Raw genomic sequence first — 23,414 nt, 5'->3', positions numbered from 1 at the left:
GATGAGACTGAAGCCCGAGGTGATTGGTGGACTGAGGAGGGGTGAAGGATGACGGGCAGGGAGGGGAGGGGAGTGGGGTGGAGGAGTTTGGAGACAAAGGCAAGTGGATGATGGATGGAGGCAGACAAAAGGAGAGGCAGGTGGGAGCGAGTTAGGAGAAGTGGAGACAGCTGCTGAGGGGATGCTTGAGGTTGCTGTGGATTAAAAATGATAAATCTGGCTGGCCGAGATTTGAGGCAAGGTGTAGATGTAGTCTGCTCCAGGACACTGAACTGCTGGCCCACGTTATTAACGGGATGTGAAAAGGTAGGACCTATCACAGAGAGCATCTTCCCCACTCGAATCAGAGTCCTCAACAGACTTGCATTCCTTTAGACTACAGATGCTGGAATCAAGAGCACAAGAAATAACTGCTAGTGTTGCTCAGTGGGTCAGGCAGCATCCGTGGAGGCAGAGGGACGTATCAGGGTCTTGACCCGAAACGTCAGCCATCCCTTTGCCTCCACAGATGCTGCCTGACCTGCTGAGTTCCTCCAGCAGTTTAGTTTTTGCATTTCTTTAGCATGGTTTAGCACCAGAGGACGTTCTGCAGTGCTCTTCAGCCACAAGTGCTTCCGAAGGGAAGGCAGTGTTCTAAGGTTGGAAACGTGACAGCCAATTTGTGCATAGCATTGATTTAATGACCAGATCTGTTGATGAGGCATAAACGTTGGTCAGGGTATCAGGGACACGAGGTAGTGCTGTGGAATCTTCTACCTCTGTCTGAGTGTAAATTGAGCCTCAACTTACTGCCTCATCCAGAAGATATCATCACAGACAGTACACTACTCCTCCCACCGCACCGGTACATCAGCTAGAACAGCCCGATGGTAAAGTGGTTTCGATAATGGGAAGCTGAGGGAAGTGCGAGATGCTCCTCCACCAAGGGAGTTTGAACTTCGTAAAGGGCGAAGGGAAATTTATCCTGTGCATTCCTCAGCAGCTTGAATATGGTATCAGAAACCCATTATATACAGAAACCCAATTGACTTAAATAATTCCACTTTGGTGTGATATAGTTTGCGTCTCCATACCTTGGATTTAATTATATCCTATCACAGGATATCCAGAGTTTTAAGCAATCTTTTGAATTCCACATCAGATCATTTCTTCCACGAAAACGCTACAATTGCATTCAGTTGCACAGCGTCAAACTCACCCTGGTCTGTAAGGTTATTTATCAAACCCACACGCAACTTATTGCATCATTGGTGCAAATCTGACAGTTTTATAATTGCACTATGGAGAGATTTTTTATTACAGAACATAATTCTAACCCTAACTCTGTGCATGCTCATTCCTTGCAAATCCTGAGTGAACAGCTACAGATTTGACAAAATGTCAACAGTACACTTCCTTTGAAAATAAGGCTGCCTTGTAACCTTGATACCCTATGTCTAACCCTAAAACTAGATAATTTTATCAATGCTTAATATTATAGGAAAATGTTTCTTTGTACACAGCAGATTATAAAAATGGGGTTAAATATCTCCACGCGGAGTGTCTTCCTCCTTTACCGTTTTCTCTGACAGCTGCTTTACCTGCAGACAAGGAGATCTTTCTCCCTTCATGCTTTCAAAACAGGCAACACATCCGGCTTGGAAGTTGCATGTGTCAAACCCAATGCGTAGATGTAAACTCGGGAATCCACGATAATATTTTCCTTTTGGAGCATTTCTAAAAAAAGTAAAACATCCAGTGCGCGTTCATGAGATTTTTAAACTAATAATGAAATGTTAACGATTGTAAGAACGATTCGATAATGAGATTATGCAGAGAGCCAATAGTACATTTTCTGCAGAAATACATGTATAACAGACTGTGACCATGCAGTAACACAAATTTATCAATCACTAACACTGTATGAGGAATACATTTTGAAAATTTGTTTTACTTCAGTGATTAAAATGAATCAAAAGTACAAATTAATATTGCAGAAGCATCTGATAGACTTTACATAATTTTTCATTTCTGAATATGGAAATGGTTGCCTTGGCCAAAAAAATATTAAACTTTCTCGTGTCACTTTGCAAGGTTCTGGACTTAAACAGTTCAGGAACAAAAAAATATGCTAATCTTACCGTCAATTTTCTTTCGAAGTTCATTCATAGGAATTAAAATAACTTCAACAAATTCTGAGAAGATAAAATGTCTCAGTGAGAAGATAGTGACAGCAGGAATTAAATATGTAACCATAATCAAATTACTCCATGCAATAAAAGAATGGGACGTTCCTTTATCATACTTAACCAAGCCAGACATCCAAATGTGTAAAAATATTTGAAAACGTACCTCCGTCATCTGAAAGGTGAAGAAGACTGAATTTCATTCATGTAGACAGGTAAACCTACTGATTTCACAAGAACCATACAATTATATGTTAAAAGAAAATAAACAGCAGCAAGTGTCAGCCTTAATAATAAGATAATAATAAGATCTCTTTATTAGTCACATGTACATCGAAACACACAGTGAAATGCACCCTTTTGCGTAGAGTGTTCTGGGGGCAGCCCGCAAGTGTCGCCACACTTCCGGCGCCAACACAACAGGACACTGGAGCCTATGCACCATTCAATGTGTCCGTGGCAGATACGATGTTGGAATCAGTTCCACTTTCCTGTCCTATCTGCAGCTCCCTTGACATCCAAAAATCTACTGATCCCAGCCTTGAATACGTTCCTTGACTCTGCCTCTGCCAGGGCTGAGAATTCCAACGATTCACTGCCATCAGGAGACAAAATTCATTATCCCACAAATTGACCATGTGAACCTTCTCCACTGCCTCCAATTAAAGTATTAAATCAGGAGACCAAAACTGTACACAGTGCTGCCGCTGTGGTCTTTACAGAACCCTTAAGAGTTGCAGCAAGACTTCCCAACTTTTATATACCTTTTGCCCTCCTACTTGCTTGTTGTACCTGCATGCTGACTTCCTGTGTTTCCCCCCAGGTAAGCAGGATTCTGCTCTTCTGATCTTGCTATCAAAATGGAGACCCTCACAATTGGCAGAACAATGTGGGGAACTTTTGGCCCACTCACTTGACCTACAAAGAACCATTTGCAGAGAGGTTGTGTTGTCCTCACAACTTGTTTCCTACCCACCTTTGTATCATCAGCAAACAGCAAGTCACCCTTGTCTCCCTTTCATAAAACCACTCTGTTTGACTGGATTATACTTTAAATATAATAATAGGTCCCAATAATTACCTAACGACAAATGTCAGGCTGACAGGCCATTTCCTGCTTTCTGAAGTCAAAGTTCTACAGCACAGAAACAGGGCCTTCGGCCCACCATCTCTACGCTGTTCATTGTACTTATCTGTAGTAATTCCACATCTCCCTCCTTTCTCCAATCAGACATTGCCCTTGCAATTTTCCAATCGGATGGAGTCACTCCACAGTCTCAGGGAACTTTGGAAGATCACCACCAATGCTTCCACTCTACTGCTGCTTCTATTAAGACCCTATAATATAGACCATCCAGAATTGTGTCAACCTCCAGCGTCATCAATGTGCCTAGTTCCCTTTCTCTACTGATAGTGATCTTTATGTTATTCCCTCTCTTTTGCCCCCAGAGGCATCTAGTCCTGAGAAGGTGATGGTGAACCCCCTTCTCGAACCACAACAGTCGTTTTGGTGAAGGTGCTCCCACTGAGCTGTTGAGGAGGAAGTTCCAGGATTTAGACCCAGTGACAATGAAGGACCGGTGGTGTATTTCCAAGTCAGGATGGGGGATGACTTGCGACACCACCATTGCAGGGTGGCCTCCATGCACCTTCTTCCCTCATCCTCCTTGGAGGTGGAGGTCACAGGTTTAGGGGTTGCTATTGGGGGCATCTCAGTCAGTCGGTGAATCTAATGAATTTTGCCACCAGGGTGCACTGGTAGAAGAGGCAATGAATTTGTCTGAGATGATGTAAAACTTCTTGAGTTATTGGAGCTGAACTCACCTATGTGGTGTGTATCCTATCACACTCCCTGGGACGGCAATTCGAATGCGCAGGAACGCAAGAAGTTGCAGAGTCATGGACTCTGCCCAATACATCACAGGCACATCCCTCCCCACCATCGGGAGTATCTACAGGAGGCGCTGCCTCAAGAAGGCAACATCCAGCATCAAAGATCCCCATCATCCGGGCCATGTCATCTTCTCTCAGCTCCCATTGGGCAGGAGGTACAGAAGCCTGAAGTCCCACACCACCAGGTTCAGGAACAGCTACTTCCCTTCAACCATTCTTGAATCAACTGGCAAAACCCTAATCACTACAGTTTAGCAACACTATAACCATACCTCTCGCTGCCTTGGTGAAGCAGCCAGCACCATCAAAGACCCCACCCACCCGGGTCATTCTCTCTTCTCCCATCAGGCAGAAGAATCAGGAGCCTGAGGGCACGTACCATCAGGCTCAAGGACAGCTTCTATCCCACAGTGATAAGACTATTGAACGGTTCCCTTATATACAATGAGATGGACTCTTGACCTCACGATCCACCTTGTTATGACCTTGCACCTTATTGTCTACCTGCAATGCACTTCCCTGTAGCTGTGACACTTTACTCTGTATTCTGTTATTGTTTTTACCCTGTACTACCTCAATGCACTGTGTAATGAATTGATCTGTACGAATGGTAGGCAAAACAAGTTTTTCACTGTACCTCAGTACAAGTGGCAATAATAAACCAATCCCAATATCAAACGAACTTTCTTTTCTTTTGTTCCAATTGTGTTTTCTTGTAAAAATTGTGTAAAATTTATATTTATGTTTTTCTTGTGAACGCTGCTTATCTGATGCTGTGTGCCTGTGATGCTGCTGCAAGTAAGTTTTTCATTGCACCTGTGCACACATGTACAGTACTTGTGCATGTGACAATAAACTCAACTTTGACCTTGGGCGTTGCAGATGGTGGAAAGACCTTGGGTTATCAGGGGGGCAAGTCACCCGCTGCAGGATGTCCAGTCTCTGACCTGCTTTTGTAGCCAGGTTACTTACATGGTTGGTCTGGCTAAGTTTCTGGTCAATAGCGATCCTCAGCTGTTGACTTTGGGTGATACAAATATCACAGAACACCGAGAGTTTCACTGCCAGGTTTTGTTTTGTAGAACTCTTGTGAGACACTCTGGGACGTTTTGTTACTTAACTGCAAACTGGTGTCTGTCAGCCCTTCATGGATGTAGTTTGAGGCTCATACTAACAGCTGAGAAGATAATCCCAGACCACAACTAATGCAGTGCTGCATCAACAGCAGAAGTGCAGCTGTGCCACACCCAAAGGCAACTTACCCAGCCTCTGTTTGGGTTTGATGTTTTCTGAATCGTCCCCATTAACATTCACAGACACATACTGCATTGTGCAGTTGCTCAACCCTGGATCCAGGCAGACAACTGAAAGAAAGAGCATTCAACAGCAATTTAAAAGGTAATCAGATTAAGTCTAATAGATGTCATAGCACAGTTCCTCAGAGGCATTCTGAATCCACCGTCATTCGCCTGGAGGTTGTACAGACTGTACACTGGACTTCTCACGGGATCATACGGGACAGAGACAGGCCCACCTCATCCATGCTGACTGTGATGCCTTTCTACGTTAATCCCATTTGCCTGCATTTGTTCCATATCCCTCTACACCTCTCCTATTCAAGTACCTGCCCAAATGCCTTTTATACATTGTAATAGTACCTGCCTGTGGCTACCCCCTCTGGCAGCTCATTCCGGATAAGCACCACCCTGTGTGGAAAAGCTTACCCCTCAGATCCCCTCGTGCCTTAAACCTGTTCCCTCCAGCTCTGGACTCTGCCCTGGAAAAAGGATTCTGACCATCTCCCCTCATGATTTTATAAACCTCGATAAGGTCATCCCTCAGCCTCCTACATTCCAGTGAGAACTATCCCAGCCCATCCAATCTCTCCTTAGAACTACAATCCAGGCAACGTCCTGGTAAACTTCTGTCCTAACCAAAGATTGGACCCACTGCAACACTGGGACGGGTACACCTGGGGCTGAGGTTATTGCAGGTTGTTCTGTGATAGGGTACATTTCTTACCCGAGGTGGGAGAAGAGATCTTCAGGCCCATCTATCCAGTCCTATCCCCATATGCAGCAAAAAGTCATAGAGTCATCAAGTAATACTGCACAGAAACAGGCCCTTCAGACCAACTGGTCCATGCCGACCAAGGTGCCCACCAAGCAAGTCCCATTTACCCGTGTTTGGCCCATATCCCTCTAACCCCCCTCTATCCATGTACTTCTCCAAATGCCGTTATTCTGCTTGCCTCAACACTTCCTCTGGCAGCTCGTTCCATACGTGCACCACCCTCTGGCTGAAGAAGTTGCCCCTCAGGTCCCTTTTAAATCTTTCCCCTCTCATCCTAAACCTATGCCCCCTAGTTTTTTAGTTCCCCTTCACTGGGAAAAAGACTGTGTGCATTCACCCTACCTTTGCCCCTCATACACCTCTATAAGGTCACCCCTCAGTCTCCTACACTCCAAGGAATAAAGACCTCGCCTGGCCAACCTCTCCCTATAACTCAGGCCCTTGAGTCCCGGCTGTATCCTGCTCCGCACTCATTGCAGTTTAACGATGTCTTCCCTGTAACAGGGTGGCCAGAGCTGCAACCGTAGATGACCTTCCTCACTGTCCGCCACACCACCGATTTTGGTGTCGTCCGCACCTTGGCGAGAGATCAGAGGCTGTTCCAGCAGTAACTTCCAACCGGACACTTTTCCCACAGCTTCCTCCTGATCCCTCACACCCCCCAACCTCGACTGTGATACGTATATGTAATATGCATAATTTGTTAATTTGTTTGTTAACTGTGTTTGTCTTCTAATGTACTGTGTTACTGCAAAAAGCCAATTTTCATAGCACACATACCCTGTGTATGTATACCTATAATAACAATAAACTTGAATAAAACCACCTCTGATTCTCTAAGGTAGTCAAGCGAGCTGCAGGAGGTAGCAGAAGTTAAGGAGAAACTTGTCTATAACGGGAAAGCATCTTTAAAACTCGATGAGCTCTCTTTTTAATATTTAGTCCTACATTCCAGTGAGATCTTGGGGAGTGCTGCACTGTCAGACATTAAACCCAGCTCCTGTCTGCTGTCTCAGGTGGGGGAAATCCATTTTGAGAGAGAGCGGGGCTGGGGGGTGCAGTTTGTCTTGGTGTCCTGGCCAATATCTTTCCCTCAATCACAGAAGACATGTTGCTGTTTATGGGAGCTTGCTGTGCACGAATTGTCCTCTGCGTTATCAGCGACTTCAGCTCAGAGGAACTTGTGAAATGGCTCGAGGGGCAAGTAGAAGGCTCTATGGAAATGCAAGTCCCTCTTTGTTCCCGGTTTACCTTCGGCACACTGTCGTGTAACGTGCAAAGTCCTTCAGGGAAGATGCCCCAGTGTCTGCCCTCGGCTAATTTCGATTCAATTTCGGGACAGGAGAGCAGGACTAGGACCAGGGGTGAGGGGGAGGCAGAGGGGATGTGGACTGAATTGGTAGCGACAGTTGCTAACATTGCTGCTGATCTCAGACCTGGACTGGTCCCACTGATCTCTCCCTTGTATCCGGTTTCCTCCAGCAATTCCCGCAAGGCTGCTCCCTCTGCAGTTTCACCGTCATCGACGAGACCTGAAATCAGAGCAGGAGAGCCGGGAATTACAACTCCTGAACAGCAGGCGTGGCTTTTCCCTGTCCCACAACGTTCCCTTTATTCCCTGTGAAATACTTCACTCATTCCATTTAATTATTTAATTAACTAAATTAAATTTGGACTAAAAAATGTTAATATCACCATGAAACTACAGGATTGCAGCAAAATCCAGCTGGTTCACTGGTGTCCTTTGGGGAGAGAATTTTGTCTTTTATTGAAACAGAAATAGAACATGCAAGAAATTCTCAGTGGGTCCAGCAGAATCTATGCAGAGAGAAACGGTTAACATTTTGTTGTTGGAGACACAAGAGACTGCAGATGCTGGAATCTAGAGCTATCACCCGGTAGTACTCACGTCTACTGTGATGAAGTGCTTTGAGAGGTTGGTTAAGGCTAGAATTAATTAAGGCACTGTAGCATAGTGGTTAGCGTAACGCTTTACAGTGCCGGCGACCCGGGTTCAAATCCAGCCACTGTCTGTAAGGAGTTTGTACGTTCTCCCCGTGACTGCGTGGGTTTCCTCCGGGTGCTCCGGTTTCCTCCCACATTCCAAAAGACGTACAGGTTAGGAAGTTGTGGGCATGCTATGTTGGCGCCGGAAGCGTGGCGACACTTGCAGGCTGCCCCCCAAATCACTACGCAAAAAGATGCATTTCACTGTGTGTTTCGATGTACATGTGACTGATAAAGATATCTTAAACTCCTGCCTGAGCAAGGACCTAGACCTGCTGCAATTTGCCTACCGTCACAACAGGTCTACAGCTGACACAATCTCACTGGCTCTCCACTCGGCTTTGGAGCATCTAGACAACAGCAAAACATACACCAGGCTGCTGTTTATAGATTACAGCCCAGCGTTCAACACCATCATCCCCTAAGTACTAATCAACAAGCTTCAAAACCTGGGCCTCTGTACCTCCCTCTGCAACTGGATCCTTGATTTCCTTATCGGGAGACCACAGTCAGTGCGGGTCGGTAGTAACATCTCCTCCTCGCTGACAATCAGTACAGGCACACCTCAAGGCTGCATGCTTAGCCCACTGCTCTACACTGTCTACACTCATGACTGTGTGGCTAGGCACAGCTCAAACACTATGTATAAATTCGACGATGACACCACCGTTGTTGGCAGAATCTCAGATGGCGATGAGGAGGCGTACAGGAGTGAGGTAGATCAGCTGGTTGAGTGGTGTCGCAACAACAGCCTAGCACTCAGCGTCAGCAAGACCAAGGAATTGATTGCGGACTTCAGAAAGGGGGAAGTCAGGAGAACACACAGCAGTCCTCATTGAGGGGTCAGCGGTGGAAAGGGTGAGCAGTTTCAAGTTCCTGGGTGTCAACATCTCAGAGGATCTATCCTGGGCCCAGCACATTGATGCAATCACAAAGAAGGCACGCCAGCAGCTCTACTTCATTAGCGGTTTGAGGATATTTGGTTTGTCACCAAAGACTCTTGCAAATTTCTATAGATGTCTGGTGGAGAGCATTCTGACTGGTTATGACACCACCTGGTATGGAGGCTCCAATGTGCAAGATCGAAAGAGGTTGCAGAGGATTGTAGACTCAGCCAGCTCCATCATAGGCACAACCCTTCAAAGAGGCGCTGCCTCAAGAAGGCAGCATCCATCATTATGGACCCTCACCACCCAGGACATGCCCTCTTCTCGTTACTACCATTGGGGAGCCTGAAGACCCAAACTGAATGAGTCAGGAACAGCTTCTTCCCCTCTGCCATCAGATTTCTGAACGGTCCATGACCCATGAACACCACCTCATTATCCTTTTTTTTGCACTATTTGTTTTTGTAATTTATAGATTTTTGTGTCTTTGCACTGTACAAAACAAATTTCACGTCATATGTCAGTGATAATCAATCTGATTCCGTTTCTGAAAAGAAAAACAGCTGGAGGAAGTCTGCAGGTCGGGCAGTATCTGTGGAGGGAAATGGACAGATGACATTTCAAGGACCTAAAATGTCCACTTCCCCCCACAGATGCTGCCTGACCTACAGACTTCCTCCAGAAGTTTGCTTTTTGCTCAATGTTTTGTTCTTGTTTGTTAATTCTGTTTCTCTCTCCACAGATGCTGCCTGACCTGCTGAGTGTTTCTAGCATTTTCTGTTTTTATTTCAGATCTCAGGCTGCAGATTTTGGATTTCCAATGATGGCATTGGCCAGTCCGGCCTCGATTCGAATCCAGGCCCACAGTCTCAACTCTGAAATGGCCCAGCAAGACATTAGCTAGGGATGGGCAATGGACGCTGGCCTTGTCAACAATGCCCAAATGCTGTGAATTAACTTTGAAAAGGAAATGTGGCTTAGTGCCAAATTGGGGCAACCCTCAATTCCACTGTTTCTGCTTAACCTCTGTAGTTCCTTGCATTAGACCAGGTGGTGTTCATCCACCATCCTACCGAAAAAGGGTTGAAAAAACCTTAAAATGCAAAATAGAAGGAAAGCATTTACTCCTGGAAAGAGAGTGACAGAAATTTCAGAAAGAGCAATATATATATTTACACACTATATATATATATATATTTACCAGTGGTTACAGGAGGTGGAGAATAAATCTCAAAAATTATATTTTATATATTGTATATGTGTGTGTATGTGATAGATTTATTCTCCACCTCCTGTAACCACTGGTAAACAAATACATTCAAGGGGAAAGCTTCTCAGCTTCTACATCACCAGCAGGTAGTTCCAGGCAGTAGCATCCCATGGGCGGTCTGAATTGTTTCACCATGATCAAACAGTCATAATGGAGAGTCCTTTTTAGCACAGCCAGTATAGCCACACCTAAACATCAGGAAAGAGGAGGGGTTAACATTCCAGCTTTTAAACCGAGGACAAAACCACACTGAGTGCATTGGGAGATATGCTCACACACTGTCAGAGAGTCAAGGTCATCCACAGCAACCCCTACACTCTCATCAACTCCCCCAAGATTCTACCACTCACCTACACACTAGAGGGCAATTTACAGTGGCCAGTTAACCCACCCACCTGCACGTCTTTGGGACATGGGAGGAAACCTGCGGGGTCAGAGGAATGTGCAAACTCCAGGCAGACAGCCCCCGTGGTTAGGATTGAACCCAGGTCTCTGGAGCCGTGAGGCAGTGGCTCTACCCGCTGTGCCACTGTGCTGCCTCAGAAAGGGGTGCCTGAAGTTGGCTTCTTTTTAAACGCAGGGCAGGAAAAGGTCGTTCTGCTCAGCAGGTCGATCCTGTTCAATCCTCCTCCCACTTCCCCCTCGGGCTTAATCTGACACTCCCTTGAATACACAGACTGCTCCTTGGGACAACACATTCTCTGCTCTGAGTAAAGAAGTCTTCCCCCACCTCCCCCCACCGCCCTGAATTCTTGAATAGTGTCTGATGTGCATTTCATACAGATTTACAGCAGAAAAGGAAGGCCATTTGGCCCATTATGTACACGATGGCCAAAAATTTACCTTTGTTTTTGAACCCCACTCCACAGATCACAGTCAAGAGCTCATCCAAGTACTTTGTAAATGAGACATGAGAGACTGCAGATGCTGGAATCTGGAGCAACAAACAATCTGCTGGAGGAACTCAGCGGGTCGAGCAGCATCTGTGGGGGCAAAGAAACTGTCGACATTTCGGGTCGAAACCCTGCATCGGGATTTTGACCGAAAACGTCCGTCGACAATTCCTTTCTCTCCCACAGATGCTGCTCGACCTGCTGAGTTCCTCCAGCCGATTGTTTGTTACTTTTTAAAAAGGGTTCTGCCTCTAATGGCCTTTCAAGCAGTGCATTGAGGCAGTACAAGGGAAAACAATAACAGAATGCAGAAGAAAGTGTTACAGTTACAGAGAAAGTGCAGTGCAGGCAGACAATAAGGTGCAAAGTCATGGCGAGGTAGACTGAGAGGTCAAGGGTCCATTTTATCGTACAAGAGGTCCATTCAATAGTCTTATAACAACGGGATAGAAGCTGTCCTTGAGCCTGGTGGGATGTGCTTTCAGGCTTTTGTATCTTCTGCCCGATGGGAGGGGGGAGGAGAGAGAATGTCCGGGGTGGGTGGGGTCTTGGATTATGTTGGCTGCTTTACTGAGGCAGCGAGAAGTGTAGACAGAGTCCATGGAAGGGAGGCTGGTTTCTGTGATGTGCTGAGCTGTGTCCACAACTCTCTGCAGTTTTTTGCAGTCTCGGGCAAAATGAAGGTAGGATTAGTGTACCTGAGTGTGGCACGGACTCAGTGGTCCGAGGTAACTGTTTCTGTGTTTTGTGACCGTATTTAACAGTATGTTAAGCCAGTCTTATAAACGATCCAACAATTAACTATAGAGAAGAAATACAAGAACATAAGAAACTGAAGCAGGAGAGAAACTGGTCAGCCTCTCGAACCCAAAGTGTTCCAACGACAAAGTTGCTTTACCGGCCAGATCATTTATAACTCTCCTAGAGGATGCCAAGTCCCGGGCAGAGCTGCAAACTCTATCGGACATTGGCCGAACAACCAGTGGCTGAGTGTCCACAGTCTCCAGAGTGGAGAATTCCAAACATTTACAACCCTCTGTGTAAAGGAATTTCTACCCATCTGCTCTTCACCCAAGACTTTGCCCCACTTCCCAGTCAGAGGAACAACCCCTCAAGATCTGCCCTGCCCCTCAAATCGAGTGGTTCCTCGTTACATTCCCACACAACAGACAAGGAAACAGATGCAGCCACTAAATTCTGCTTGCCAACTCACCGTCACAGTTACTATCCGGTTTCCTGGTTGTTCTTTTCACTGTTTCCCACACCCTGTTTTAACAAAACAAAGCAAAGCAAAAGAAACCTGCTAGAATAACAGCTCAGATCGATATCACCGTAAGTACATCACAATATTCGCTGTGGTATTTCACAGAGGTATTAATCAGACAATGCTAGATTGACCAAAGGTGTGGTGAAAGAGGTGGGCTTCAAGGAGACTTTGAAGGAAAGCAAGAGCGGAAAGAAAGGGAAAACGGGACGTGGCTTGAGGACACACTTCCTAAAGCTGGAACCATGAGGAGGAAGAGGCAGGAACAAGAGGGGGAGAAATCAGATGGCCAGGGAAGAAGGGCTGTAGTACAGAGGAGTGTTGTCATCACACAACGAGTGGTTCAAGAAGATGGCTCACAATGACTGTCCCAACAGCAATTAAGGATGGGCAGTGCTGAAATCTTGCCAGCAGTGCTGAAGTCCCCAGAAATTACTTTCAGAAAAGGATAAAAATGTACAAGAAAACAATACATTCAAACATCCTTCTACGAACCAAATCCACACCATGCACTTGGAGCCCGAGGCAGTACTGTTACGGGTGTGCCCAGCTGCTGTTTAGTTGCTACTAATACACCCAGCTACTTTCCACCAAATTATCCAACAACAAAACTGCTTTTCCAACCACATTGTTTTTGACGCCCTCAGTTCCGGTAGGATGAGAAACTCCACACAGGAGCAACAAATCCATCTGTCCAGTATGGAATCCATCATACAGCACGAAAATAGGCCCTTCGGCCTAACTGGTCTGTGATGACCAAGATTCCCATCTAAGCTAGTCCAATTTGCCTACATTTAGCCCAAATCCCTTGTTGGATTTGACTGTTTTAAGTAGTTTTTTTAACGTGTATAGTGTTTAGTACACCTCAAGTCGCTGCACAAGGAATGGCTACTTCCTAGCTTATTGGTTTGTCCATCAGGTGGATAAGTGTTTTCTCATTGGTTGGTTTTGCCACAGGTATCTCATAGGTTTTCTGATTGGACTATTGTTAGCTCAGGAGTACCTCTTATCTCAGGTATAAAAGGTGTTGCTTTTTGTTAACCTCTCTCTTGCTCTCCTCCCCCCCACCCCCCGGCCCGAGCTCATCTTTAGTTCCTTTTGTCTCAGCTCATCTCCCAGTAGTAAAGCTAGTACCATGTGCTCTGTCTGTTTCTTTGTTTTAAACTTTTCCAATAAAAGTTTGCGAAGCACCAAGTTGTTTTCAACTCATTCTTGGACTCCTGAAAGAACCTGCGGATTTGAAAATAACTGGATCCGACACCCTCTAAACCTTTCCTATCCATGGATCTGTCCAAGTACCTTTTAAATGTTGTTAATGTACCTGCCTCAACCACTTCCACTGGCAGCTCATTCCATATAGACACCCTCAGAGTGAAAAAATTTGCCCCTCAGGTTCCTAGTAAATCTCTCCCCTCTCACCCTGACCCATGTCCTCTAGTTCTTGATTCCCCAACCCTGGGAAAAAGACTGAATGCATTCACTGTATCTATGCCCCTCATGGTTTTAAACACCTCTATAGATCACCCCTCATTCTCCTATGCTCCAATGAATAAAATCCCAACCTGCTCAACCTCTCTCCATAACTCAGTCCCTAGAGTCCTCGCAACATCCTCATAAATCTCTTCTGCAATCTTTCCAGCTTAATGGCATGTTTCCTACAGCAGAGTGACCAAAACTGAACACGATTAGGTGAATTAGGGCTGGTGAAACATGCCAGGAAATGGGACCTTTCCCCGAGTGTCGAAGACAATACCTGGTTTTGCCAGCAGGATCGATGTAGGTTGTCTGTAAAAGTTGGGCCCATTTGCCTTTTGCCAGAACCTGGGAAGAAATTAACAGCGCATTCAATTATTGGTGCTCCACTGATGGTTCATTAATCTCAAGCTGTTTCCCAGATGTTTCTTCCTTAATTATATTCAAGATGGATTCCAGGGGGTTACCAAGCTCCAAGTGAGTCACTGGATGGAGCAGAGACTGAGGATTAGCCAGGATCTTGTTGAACCGTGTCCCCCAGGAACTCCCTCCCCAGCATCACTGTGCAGCACCCTCACCTGAAGGAGCACAGCGGTTCACCACTACATTCTCTGGGTCAATAAATGCTGCCCTTGCCAACAAAACCCAGATCCCAAAAAAATGAATCTAAAAAATGTTGTTACAAAACAAGGGGGCATAGCAGGTAACTTGTAGCACTTTCTGGACTCAGAATTCAGAGACTAAGAAACAAGAGTTCAATACCCACAATGACAGCTGGGTAATTACAGCGCCAGTGACCCGGGTTCAATTGCCACCACTGTCTGTTAGGAACTTGTACGTTCTCCCAGTGTCTGCGTGGGTTTCTTCCGGGTGCTCCGGTTTCCTCCAACATTCCAAAGACGTACGGGTTAGGAAGTTGTGGGCGTGCTATGTTGGCGCCGGAAGCGTGGCGACACATGCGGGCTGCCCCCAGAACACTCTACGCAAAAGATGCATTTCACTGTGTGTTTCAATGTACATGTGACTAATAAAAGATATTTATCTTATCTTAATTAATTGCATAAAAATGAAACTGGAATTAAACTGCTCTGCCCCAAGACCACAAAAAATTGAGCACCACAAGACCACCAAAGAGTTGTGGACACAGCCCAGTCTATCAAGAAAACCAGCCACCCGTCCATTGACTCTATTTACACTTCCTGCTGCTTCGGGAAAGCAGCCGACAGGTACCCCTCCCACCCCAGTTACTCTCCCTTCTCCCCTCTTCCATCATGCAGAAGATACAAAAGCTTGAGAACAAACACCACCAGGCTCAAGGACACCTTCTATCTGGCTGTTATGGGAGCCTGAATGGACCTCTCATACGGTAAAGACGGACTCCTGATCTCTCAATCTATCTCGTCATAGCCCTTGCACCTTATTGTCTGCCTGCACTGCACTTTCTCTGTAACTGTAACACTTTATTCTGCATTCTGTTTTTTCCTTTTGTTCTACCTCGGTGTACTTATGTATGGAAGGATCTGTCTGCATGGCAAGCAAACAAAGCTTTTCACTATGGGCGAGCACAGTAGTGTAGTGGTTAGCACAACACTATTACAGTGCCAGCGACCTGTGTTCAATTCCCGCCGCTGTCTGTAAGGAGTTTGTACGTTCTTCCCGTGTCTGTGTGGGTTTCTTCCGGGTGCTCCGGTTTCCTCCCACATTCCAAAGACGTACGGGTTAGGAAGTTGTGGGCGTGCTATGTTGGCGCCGGAAGCGTGGCGACACGTGCGGGCTGCCCCCGGAACACTCTACGCAAAAGATGCATTTCACTGTGTGTTTCGATGTACATGTGACTAATAAAGAAATCTCATCTTATCTTAATAATAATAAACCAATTACCAAAGCTCGAATCAATAACCTTGACCACGGACTAATTTTTTTTTAAAGAAAAATACATGTCGTTTTAATGTTTTTAATGAAGATTAGAGAACCTATATAAATGGTTTATGCCACCCACCCTCTCAGCCTATCTAAACCTTGAGAGTTTGAATCAAATCACCACTTAATCTTCCGTGTTATACAGAATTCAACCCTGATCTGCGTGATCTTGCTGCCTGTTATTTAACCCTTGGAGCCCAGGTTCTATTCAAATGAATTGACAAATAAAAGCTTTTCAGTATATGCGGCAATAATAAACCAATACCAATTCCAAAAGTGCTGGAGGAACGCAGCAGGTCACGCAGCATCGGCAGACACACTGAGTTTTTCCAGCAGTTTATCTTTTGTTTGCCTTGCTCCTGCTTCACTTGTTCTCCTTGGTGGTCAAGGTTTGGAAGGTGCTGTTTGAGTAGCCCAGATGGTGCACACTGCAAGAACAGATCTAGACTAATGGATGTAATACTAACCTTGTTGAATGGTGCATGGACTTAAACAACTAATCATTATCACCACAAATGTGGATTCTTCATTCAACAAATACAAGGAAAGCAATAAGCAAGCACACAGATTTCACTTTTTGTGCAAGGCTTTAACTCACATTTCTAAGAGATCAGAGAAATATACAATTTTAACAAGGTACCTCCTCTTTGACGATCGACTGACAAGTTTGGTTGTTTGGTTCCATCTTTGTTCTTATTTCTGTAAGTTGATGTTTAACTTTGCTGTTTGTGCAACAAAACCAAATTCAATGGATGTTTGGATTCAGAACTAGCCGTTTAGATGCTTCCACATTGAACACTCAGTCTTCTGCCCAACTTTTCCTCAATCTGAGCTGCAACAAAGAATCGAAGACTGGTTTTAGCCGAAAGTTTTCTAAAAGCATTGCAGTTGTCAAGTAATTCCCTTACTATCTTTGGTTTACAAAACCTATCTGACTCAGATTTAATATTAACAGCTGGTCTGGCACCAGTGGCTGTTTGGACACAAGTTACATACAGGTGTCTGGAAGAGTTTCCAAAGTTCGGCCCCGAACCCCAACAACAACCCCACTTCCCTCCCCAGACTTCACAGCCAGTAGAAATAGTTTATGCCCACTCACCCACCCTCTCAGCCAATCTAAACCTTGAGAGTTTGAATCAAATCACCGCTTAATCTTCTGTGTTATACAGAATTCAACGCTGATCTGTGTAATCTGTGCTAAGACTATTGAACGGTTCCCTTATAAGATGAGATGGACTATGACCTCACAATCTACCTTGTTGTGACCTTGCACCTTATTGCACTGCACTTTCTCTGTAGCTGTGACACTTTACTCTGTACTGTTATTGTTTTTACCTGTACTACATCAATGCACTCTGTACTAACCCAATGTAACTGCACCGTGTAATGAATTGTAATGATCGGTTCGCAAGACAAGTTTTTCACTGTACCTCGGTACAAGTGACAATAATAAACCAATACCAATCTTGTTCCTTGTTATTTAGCTCTTGGAGCCCAGGTTCTCTTTGAATGAACTGACACTCAAACTGCCAACTAGGCCAATATATACTTTGCTTGAAGTGGCAGATGGAACTGCTGTGGTCTAATCAGCACCTTGCATTCGGTCATACAGCACAGAAACAGGCCCTTCGGTCCACCATATCCATGCAGACCACTGAGTACCCACCTATCCTAATCCCATTTACCAGTACTTGGTCCATTGCCTTCTATGCCTTAGTAATTCAAAAGCGCGTTTAGACGCGTATTGGCAATCAGTAAGGACAGGCAGCAACACCTCTGCCGTGATTATCCTCAACATGCACAAGGCTGCATCCTCAGCCCCCTACTTTAATCCCGATACACTCTCAACTCTGGCCAGATTCTGTTCGCAGATGACTTCTACAGATGTACTGCTGAAAGTGTCCTGACTGGTTGCATCTCGGTCTGGTACAGCAATTCGAATGCACAGGAACATAAGAAGCTGCAAAGAGTGGTGGACTCAGCCCAATACATCACGGGGACATCCCTCCCCACCATTGGTAGTATCTACAGGAGATGCTGCCTCAAGAAGGCAACATCCATCAAAGATCCCCACCATCCATGTATTCATAGAACAGTACAGCACAGGAACAGGACCTTCAGCCCACCATGTCTGTGTCGACCACAATAAGATATCTTTATTGGTCACATGTACATCGAAACACACAGTGAAATGCATCTTTTGCATAGAGTGTTCTGGGGGCAGCCCACAAGTGTCGCCACGCTTCCGGCACTAACATAGCATGCCCACAACTTCCTAACCCGTACGTCTTTGGAATGTGTAAAGTGTTACGCTAACCACTACACTACCGTGTCTGATTAAACTAATTTAAACTAATTAAACTATGCCAAATTAAACTAATCCCTTCTGCCTGCACATGGTCTCTATCCCTCCATTTCCTGCCTTTTCATGACACCGTCTAAATGCCCCTTAAATGTTGCTATCATATCTGCCTCCGCCACCACCCCTGGCAGCCCATTTCGGGCACACACCACTCTCTGTGTAAAACTCCTATCCTGCACATCTCCTTTAAACTGTGCCCCTCTCACCTTCAGGCTATGCCCTCTAGTATTTGACACTGCCACCCTGGGAAACAGACTCTGACTATACATTCAACCCAGATTTTCATTTCAAGCCTTCAGTTCACTAAATAAAGCAGAACATTTTCTGATTTCTATCTTTGTATTTTTTCCAAATCAGATCTTATGAAATGTCATGAAATGTGTTGTTTTGCAGCAGCAGTACAGTGCAAGGCATAAATACTGCAAGTTACAAAGATAAATAAATAGTGCAAAAGAGGAATAACGAGGTAGTGTTTATGGGTTCATGGACCATTCAGAAATCTGATGGTGGAGGGGAAGAAGCTGTTCCTGAATCGTTGAGTGTGGGTCTTCAGCCTCCTGTACCTCCTCCCCAAAGCTAGTAACGAGAAGAGGGCATGTCCCAGATGGTGAGGGTCCTCAGTGATGGATGCCACCTTCTTGAGGCACCACCTCTTGAAGATGTCCTCGATGGTGGGGAGGGTTGTGCCCGTGATGGAGCTGGCTGAGTCTACAACCCTCTGCAGCCTCTTGCAATCTTGCGCATTGGAGCCTCCATACCAAGCAGTGATGCAACCAGTCAGAATGCTCTCCACTGTACATACGTAGAAATTTGCAAGAGTCTTTGGTGACATATCAAATCTCCTCAAATTCCTAATGAAGTAGAGCCACTGGCGTGCCTTCTTGGATGTGTGTTGGGCTCAGGATAGATCCCCTGAGATGCTGACGGCCAGGAACTTGAAGCTGCTTACCCTTTCCACTGGTGATGTTACTTGGATTACAATTAGGACAACTCTTAAATCATTCAGTCTGCTGCTTCTTTTAACCCAAAGGCAGAGGTACAGTGATAAAGACATCACAGTAGTGTAGCTCGTAGAGATGCTGCATTATAGCTCCAGCAACCCTGGTTTGATCCTGACTTCTGCTGCTGTCTGTGTGGAGATTGCATGCTCTCCCTCTGACTGCGTGGGTTTCCCCTGAGTGCTCCAGGTTTCTACCACGTCCCAAAGATTAAACGGCTACTGTAAACCCTAGTGTTTGGTCCAATTATGGGGAGAATAAAATGGGCTTAATGCAGGATTAGTGTAAACGGGTGCTTGATGGTGTAGAAGACAATGGGAAGGGAGCTCTGGTGAATAAAGGGTTACTCTCTCTCTCTACTGGTAAACAGCTTGAGCCACCTGCTTGTGTGAGGAGCTACTGAGCTTCAAGGCCACAAGAACAGGGTTCTTTTGAGTAACTGTCAAAGATGTGTTAACCTGTCTGGCTGCACACAGCATCCTCGGGTTGATCAATGGTAGCATGAGCTGGTCAAACATACCCAAATATGGGTATGCCTGTGCAGTAGGTGGACACCCACCAGAGAACAATGTATTTAAGTTTGTTAGCACCCTGTATTCCTTGAGTCGGGCCATGTGCAGGGAAGAGCAGCACTGACTGTTTGCTCCTCCATGTACCCCCACTCCCACCAGCATGAAACAGTAAAGAACTTTTTGTACACTCCTTGGTTGTTATCTGATTTATTACAGAGTGCGGGTCAACTTTCACAATGGTTGGCACGGATTCAGTGGGCTGAAGGACCTGTTTCCATGCTGTATGGTGCTATGACAAGATACACTTGCATGGGCAAAAACAGTGCTCTTACCTAAATGGCAAAATAAAGAGCTCTGATCATGATCCTCAAGAAACCTGACCTTTGCCACACAAAATTTCTTTAAAACAAAGGTTAGCATTAACAAAAGAAAGAATCTGTGTGTTGATTCTGGCAAAAACCAGTGAGAATCCACAATTATTCCCACCCCCCAAGGGGAATATGTGTCCTCTGCAACCCACAGGACGGCATGCCTCTGTGACAATGAGACAGAGGAGGTTTCTGTCTGCAGCATGCTGCCTGGTTTAGAAAATATGCATTATGAGGAAAGACTAAGGGAGCTAGGGCTTTACTCTTTAGAGAGAAGGAAGATGAGAGGAGACATGATAGAGGTGTACAAAATATTAAGAGGAATAGATAGAGTGGACAGCCAGCGCCTCTTTCCCAGGGCACCAATGCTCAATACAAGAAGACACGGCTTTAAAGTCAATCTGCCCTTTTTGATTGACTACACAAGGTTGTGTTCAGATGAGTGCATAAAGTCTAAGTGAATCATCACCTGCACCCCGGAAACAATGAATCACAAACCAACAAGAAAACAAAACTTAAATCACTCAGAACTAACTTGTTTCAATTCTCTGAAAATACCGCATTTGCTCTTTGCTAGAAATACTTCATCCTGAAGGACAGGGCCAACGGATACCTCTGGATTCTAGACTCTCCTACATCCTCTCCATGTGCACTCTATCCAGGCCTTTCAGTATTGGTAGGTTTCAATAAGGCCACCCCTCATCGTGCTGAACTCCATCAAGTACAGGCCCTGAGCCATCAAACACCCCTCCATCAGGATGAGCAACACACAACACTGGAGGAACCCAGCAGGTCGAGCAGCATCGATGGAGGGACAAACAATCAGCTGGAGGAACTCAGCGTGTTGAGCAGCATCTGTGGAAGGAATTGTCGATGTTTCAGATCGAGGCCCTTGATCTGGATTGTGCAGGACAGCAGCAGAGATCGGAGGGGGAGCAGTGAGAGAGGGTTAGAATTAGTGCAAAACAACAGAATAGTACAAAATATAATGTAAGCTGAGATAGTGCAAAAAGAAATGCCAAGGTGACAATAACAGAAGAGACAGTTAAGGGTTTGGGAACATGGTAGCACCACCGAGAAGGAGATGTGAAAGAGGAGGTGATTGGTTCAGAAGTCTGACAGCAGTGGGGAAGAAACTGTTCGAGTCTGATTGGCCGGGCTTTCAAGTTCAAAAGGGAGCGAATCACAGAATTCCCATTGAATAGAGGAGGAAAACTTCTTCACAGTCGGCACGTCTTGAAGACAATTTCAAGTTACAAAGTTAATGGCAGGATTCTGGGCAGTGTGGAGGATCAGAGGGATCGGGGGGTTCATATCCACAGATCACTGACAGTTGCCTCACAGGTGGATAGGGTAGTTAAGAAATTCATAAGTCGTGGGTAGTTAGCATTCATAAGTCGTGGGATCGAGTTTAAGAGCCGCAAGGTAATGATGCAGCTCTACAAAACTCTGGTTAGACCACACTTAGAGTACTGTGTCCAGTTCTGGCCGCCTCATTATAGGAAGGATGTGGAGGCGTTGGAAAAGATGCAGAGGAGATTTACCAGCATGCTGCCTGGTTTAGAAAATATGCATTGAGGAAAGACTAAGGGAGCTGGGGCTTTACTCTTTGGAGAGAAGGAGGATGAGGGGAGACGTGATAGAGGTGTACAAAATATTAAGAGGAATAGATAGAGTGGACAGCCAGCGCCTCTTTCCCAGGGCACCAATGCTCAATACAAGAGGGCCTGGCTTTAAAGTCATGGGTGGGAAGTTCAAGGGAGATATCAGAGGAAGGTTTTTCACCCAGAGAGTGGTTGGTGCATGGAATGTGCTGCCTGGGGTGGTGGTGGAGGTGGGTACATTGGTCAAATTCAAGAGATTACTAGATAAGCATATGGAGGAATTTAAAATAGGGGGATATGTGGGAGGAAGGGGTTAGATAGTCTTAGGCGAGGTTTAAAGGTCGGCACAATGTTGTGGGCTGAAGGGCCTGTATTGTGCTGTACTGTTCTATGAGAATTCACAGTGAAGCAGCAAAATGGAGAAACAAGAGACTTCAGGTGCTGGAGAAGCCCAGCTGAAGGGTCTCGACCCGAAACGTCGACTGTCCATCTCCCTCCACAGATGCTGCCCGACCCCCTGAGTTGCTCCAGCAGGTCTGTGTGGATCTGCAGCCTCCATGGGGGGGGGGGGGGGGGGGGGGCGCTGAGCACAACTGCTGAGGGAGAAAAAAAACATTAAATCAACCTCAACAGCAGCCTGACGCAAATGTTCTGCTCCTCACGTCAGGAACTGAGGGAACGGGTTGGAGAGAGTATCCTGTAGCCGGAGCTGCCCGGAGTTGGGGAAACTTTGGTCAATCCGAGTGACTCCGTGTGGAGCTCAGCCCTGGATCCTGGTCTAATTCACCCAGAGAGGCCAGGACCTACGGCATTACCCACTAGATAACATTACCGACGCATAGAGAAGAAGAATATCGAAAGTAATCCGTACCAGCAGATGAAGAAGGCGCCGCGAAGAGGAACAAACTGAAGAGTAAATCTCCGGGGGGGGGGGGGGGGGGGGGTCGGAACCTCTGTGACGGAGACGGGTTGGTCCTGAAGTGGGCGGGGGGGAAGGTTTAAACCCAGTGCACTTCCGGCACAGGGCGGTCGGCGGGGATGGAGGGAAGGTTTTCAGCGACGCATGCTTCCGGTGGGGGGGGCCGAGAAGGGTGCTGCACACGGCCGGGGGACGGGGGACGGTTTGTGGGGACGGACACGGGGAGCGGGGGACGATTTGGGGGGACGGACACGGGGGGGACGGGGGACGGTTTGGGGGGGCGGACACGGGGGGGACGGGGGACGGTTTGGGGGGACGGACACGGGGGGGAAACGGGGGACCGTTTTTGGGGACGGACACGTGGGGGGCGGGGGACGGTTTGTGGGGACGGACACGGGGGGACGGGGGACGGTTTGTGGGGACGGACACGGGGGGCGGGGGACGGTTTGTGGGGACGGACACGGGGGAGGGCGGGGGACGGTTTGTGGGGACGGACACGGGGGGGACGGGGGACGGTTTGTGGGGACGGACACGGGGGGGACGGGGGACGGTTTGGGGGGACGGACACGGGGGGGACGGGGGACGGTTTGGGGGGACGGACACGGGGGGGAACGGGGGACCGTTTTTGGGGACGGACACGTGGGGCGCGGGGGACGGTTTGTGGGGACGGACACGGGGGGCGGGGGACGGTTTGTGGGGACGGACCCGGGGGGGCGGGGGACGGTTTGTGGGGACGGACACGGGGGGGGGGGGGGACGGTTTGTGGGGACGGACACGGGGGGCGGGGGACGGTTTGTGGGGACGGA

General features: G+C 46.7%; 1 protein-coding gene across 2 annotated transcripts; it reads right to left on the bottom strand.

Annotated features, from left to right (window-relative positions):
- Nucleotides 1-423: 423 nt before the first annotated feature.
- Nucleotides 424-22,614, bottom strand: nudt5 (nudix (nucleoside diphosphate linked moiety X)-type motif 5). Of its 2 annotated transcripts, XM_052033515.1 has the most exons (9): nt 22,561-22,614; nt 16,486-16,677; nt 14,206-14,273; nt 12,402-12,454; nt 10,376-10,483; nt 7,568-7,663; nt 5,317-5,422; nt 2,121-2,191; nt 424-1,716 (listed from the first exon to the last, which is right to left on the bottom strand). In XM_052033515.1, exons 2-9 carry the CDS (start codon nt 16,528-16,530, stop codon nt 1,607-1,609), a joined length of 657 nt encoding a protein of 218 aa, XP_051889475.1. In that variant the 5' UTR covers nt 16,531-16,677; nt 22,561-22,614; the 3' UTR covers nt 424-1,606. The 2 variants fall into 2 exon arrangements, with proteins under 2 accessions (XP_051889475.1, XP_051889474.1); XM_052033514.1 differs by lacking the exons at nt 424-1,716; nt 2,121-2,191 and adding an exon at nt 2,270-2,340 and having other exon boundaries at nt 5,321-5,422.
- Between the last annotated feature and the right edge of the window lie 800 nt (nt 22,615-23,414).

Source organism: Pristis pectinata, chromosome 19, assembly GCF_009764475.1.
Source record: "Pristis pectinata isolate sPriPec2 chromosome 19, sPriPec2.1.pri, whole genome shotgun sequence".
NCBI classification, from domain to species: Eukaryota; Metazoa; Chordata; class Chondrichthyes; order Rhinopristiformes; family Pristidae; genus Pristis; species Pristis pectinata.
The sequence above is the reverse complement of the archived record's forward strand: the minus strand, read 5'-3'. Positions and strand labels throughout refer to the sequence as shown.

Excerpts from the sequence above, each read along its gene's own strand:
- nudt5 (XM_052033515.1), bottom strand. The coding sequence starts at position 16,530 with ATGGAACCAAACAACCAAACTTGTCAGTCGATCGTCAAAGAGGAG. Across the intron at positions 12,455-14,205 it reads GATCCTGCTGGCAAAACCAG|GGTGTGGGAAACAGTGAAAA; the intron begins GTATTGTCTTCG and ends TTGTTAAAACAG. Across the intron at positions 1,717-2,120 it reads ACTTCGAAAGAAAATTGACG|AAATGCTCCAAAAGGAAAAT; the intron begins GTAAGATTAGCA and ends TACTTTTTTTAG.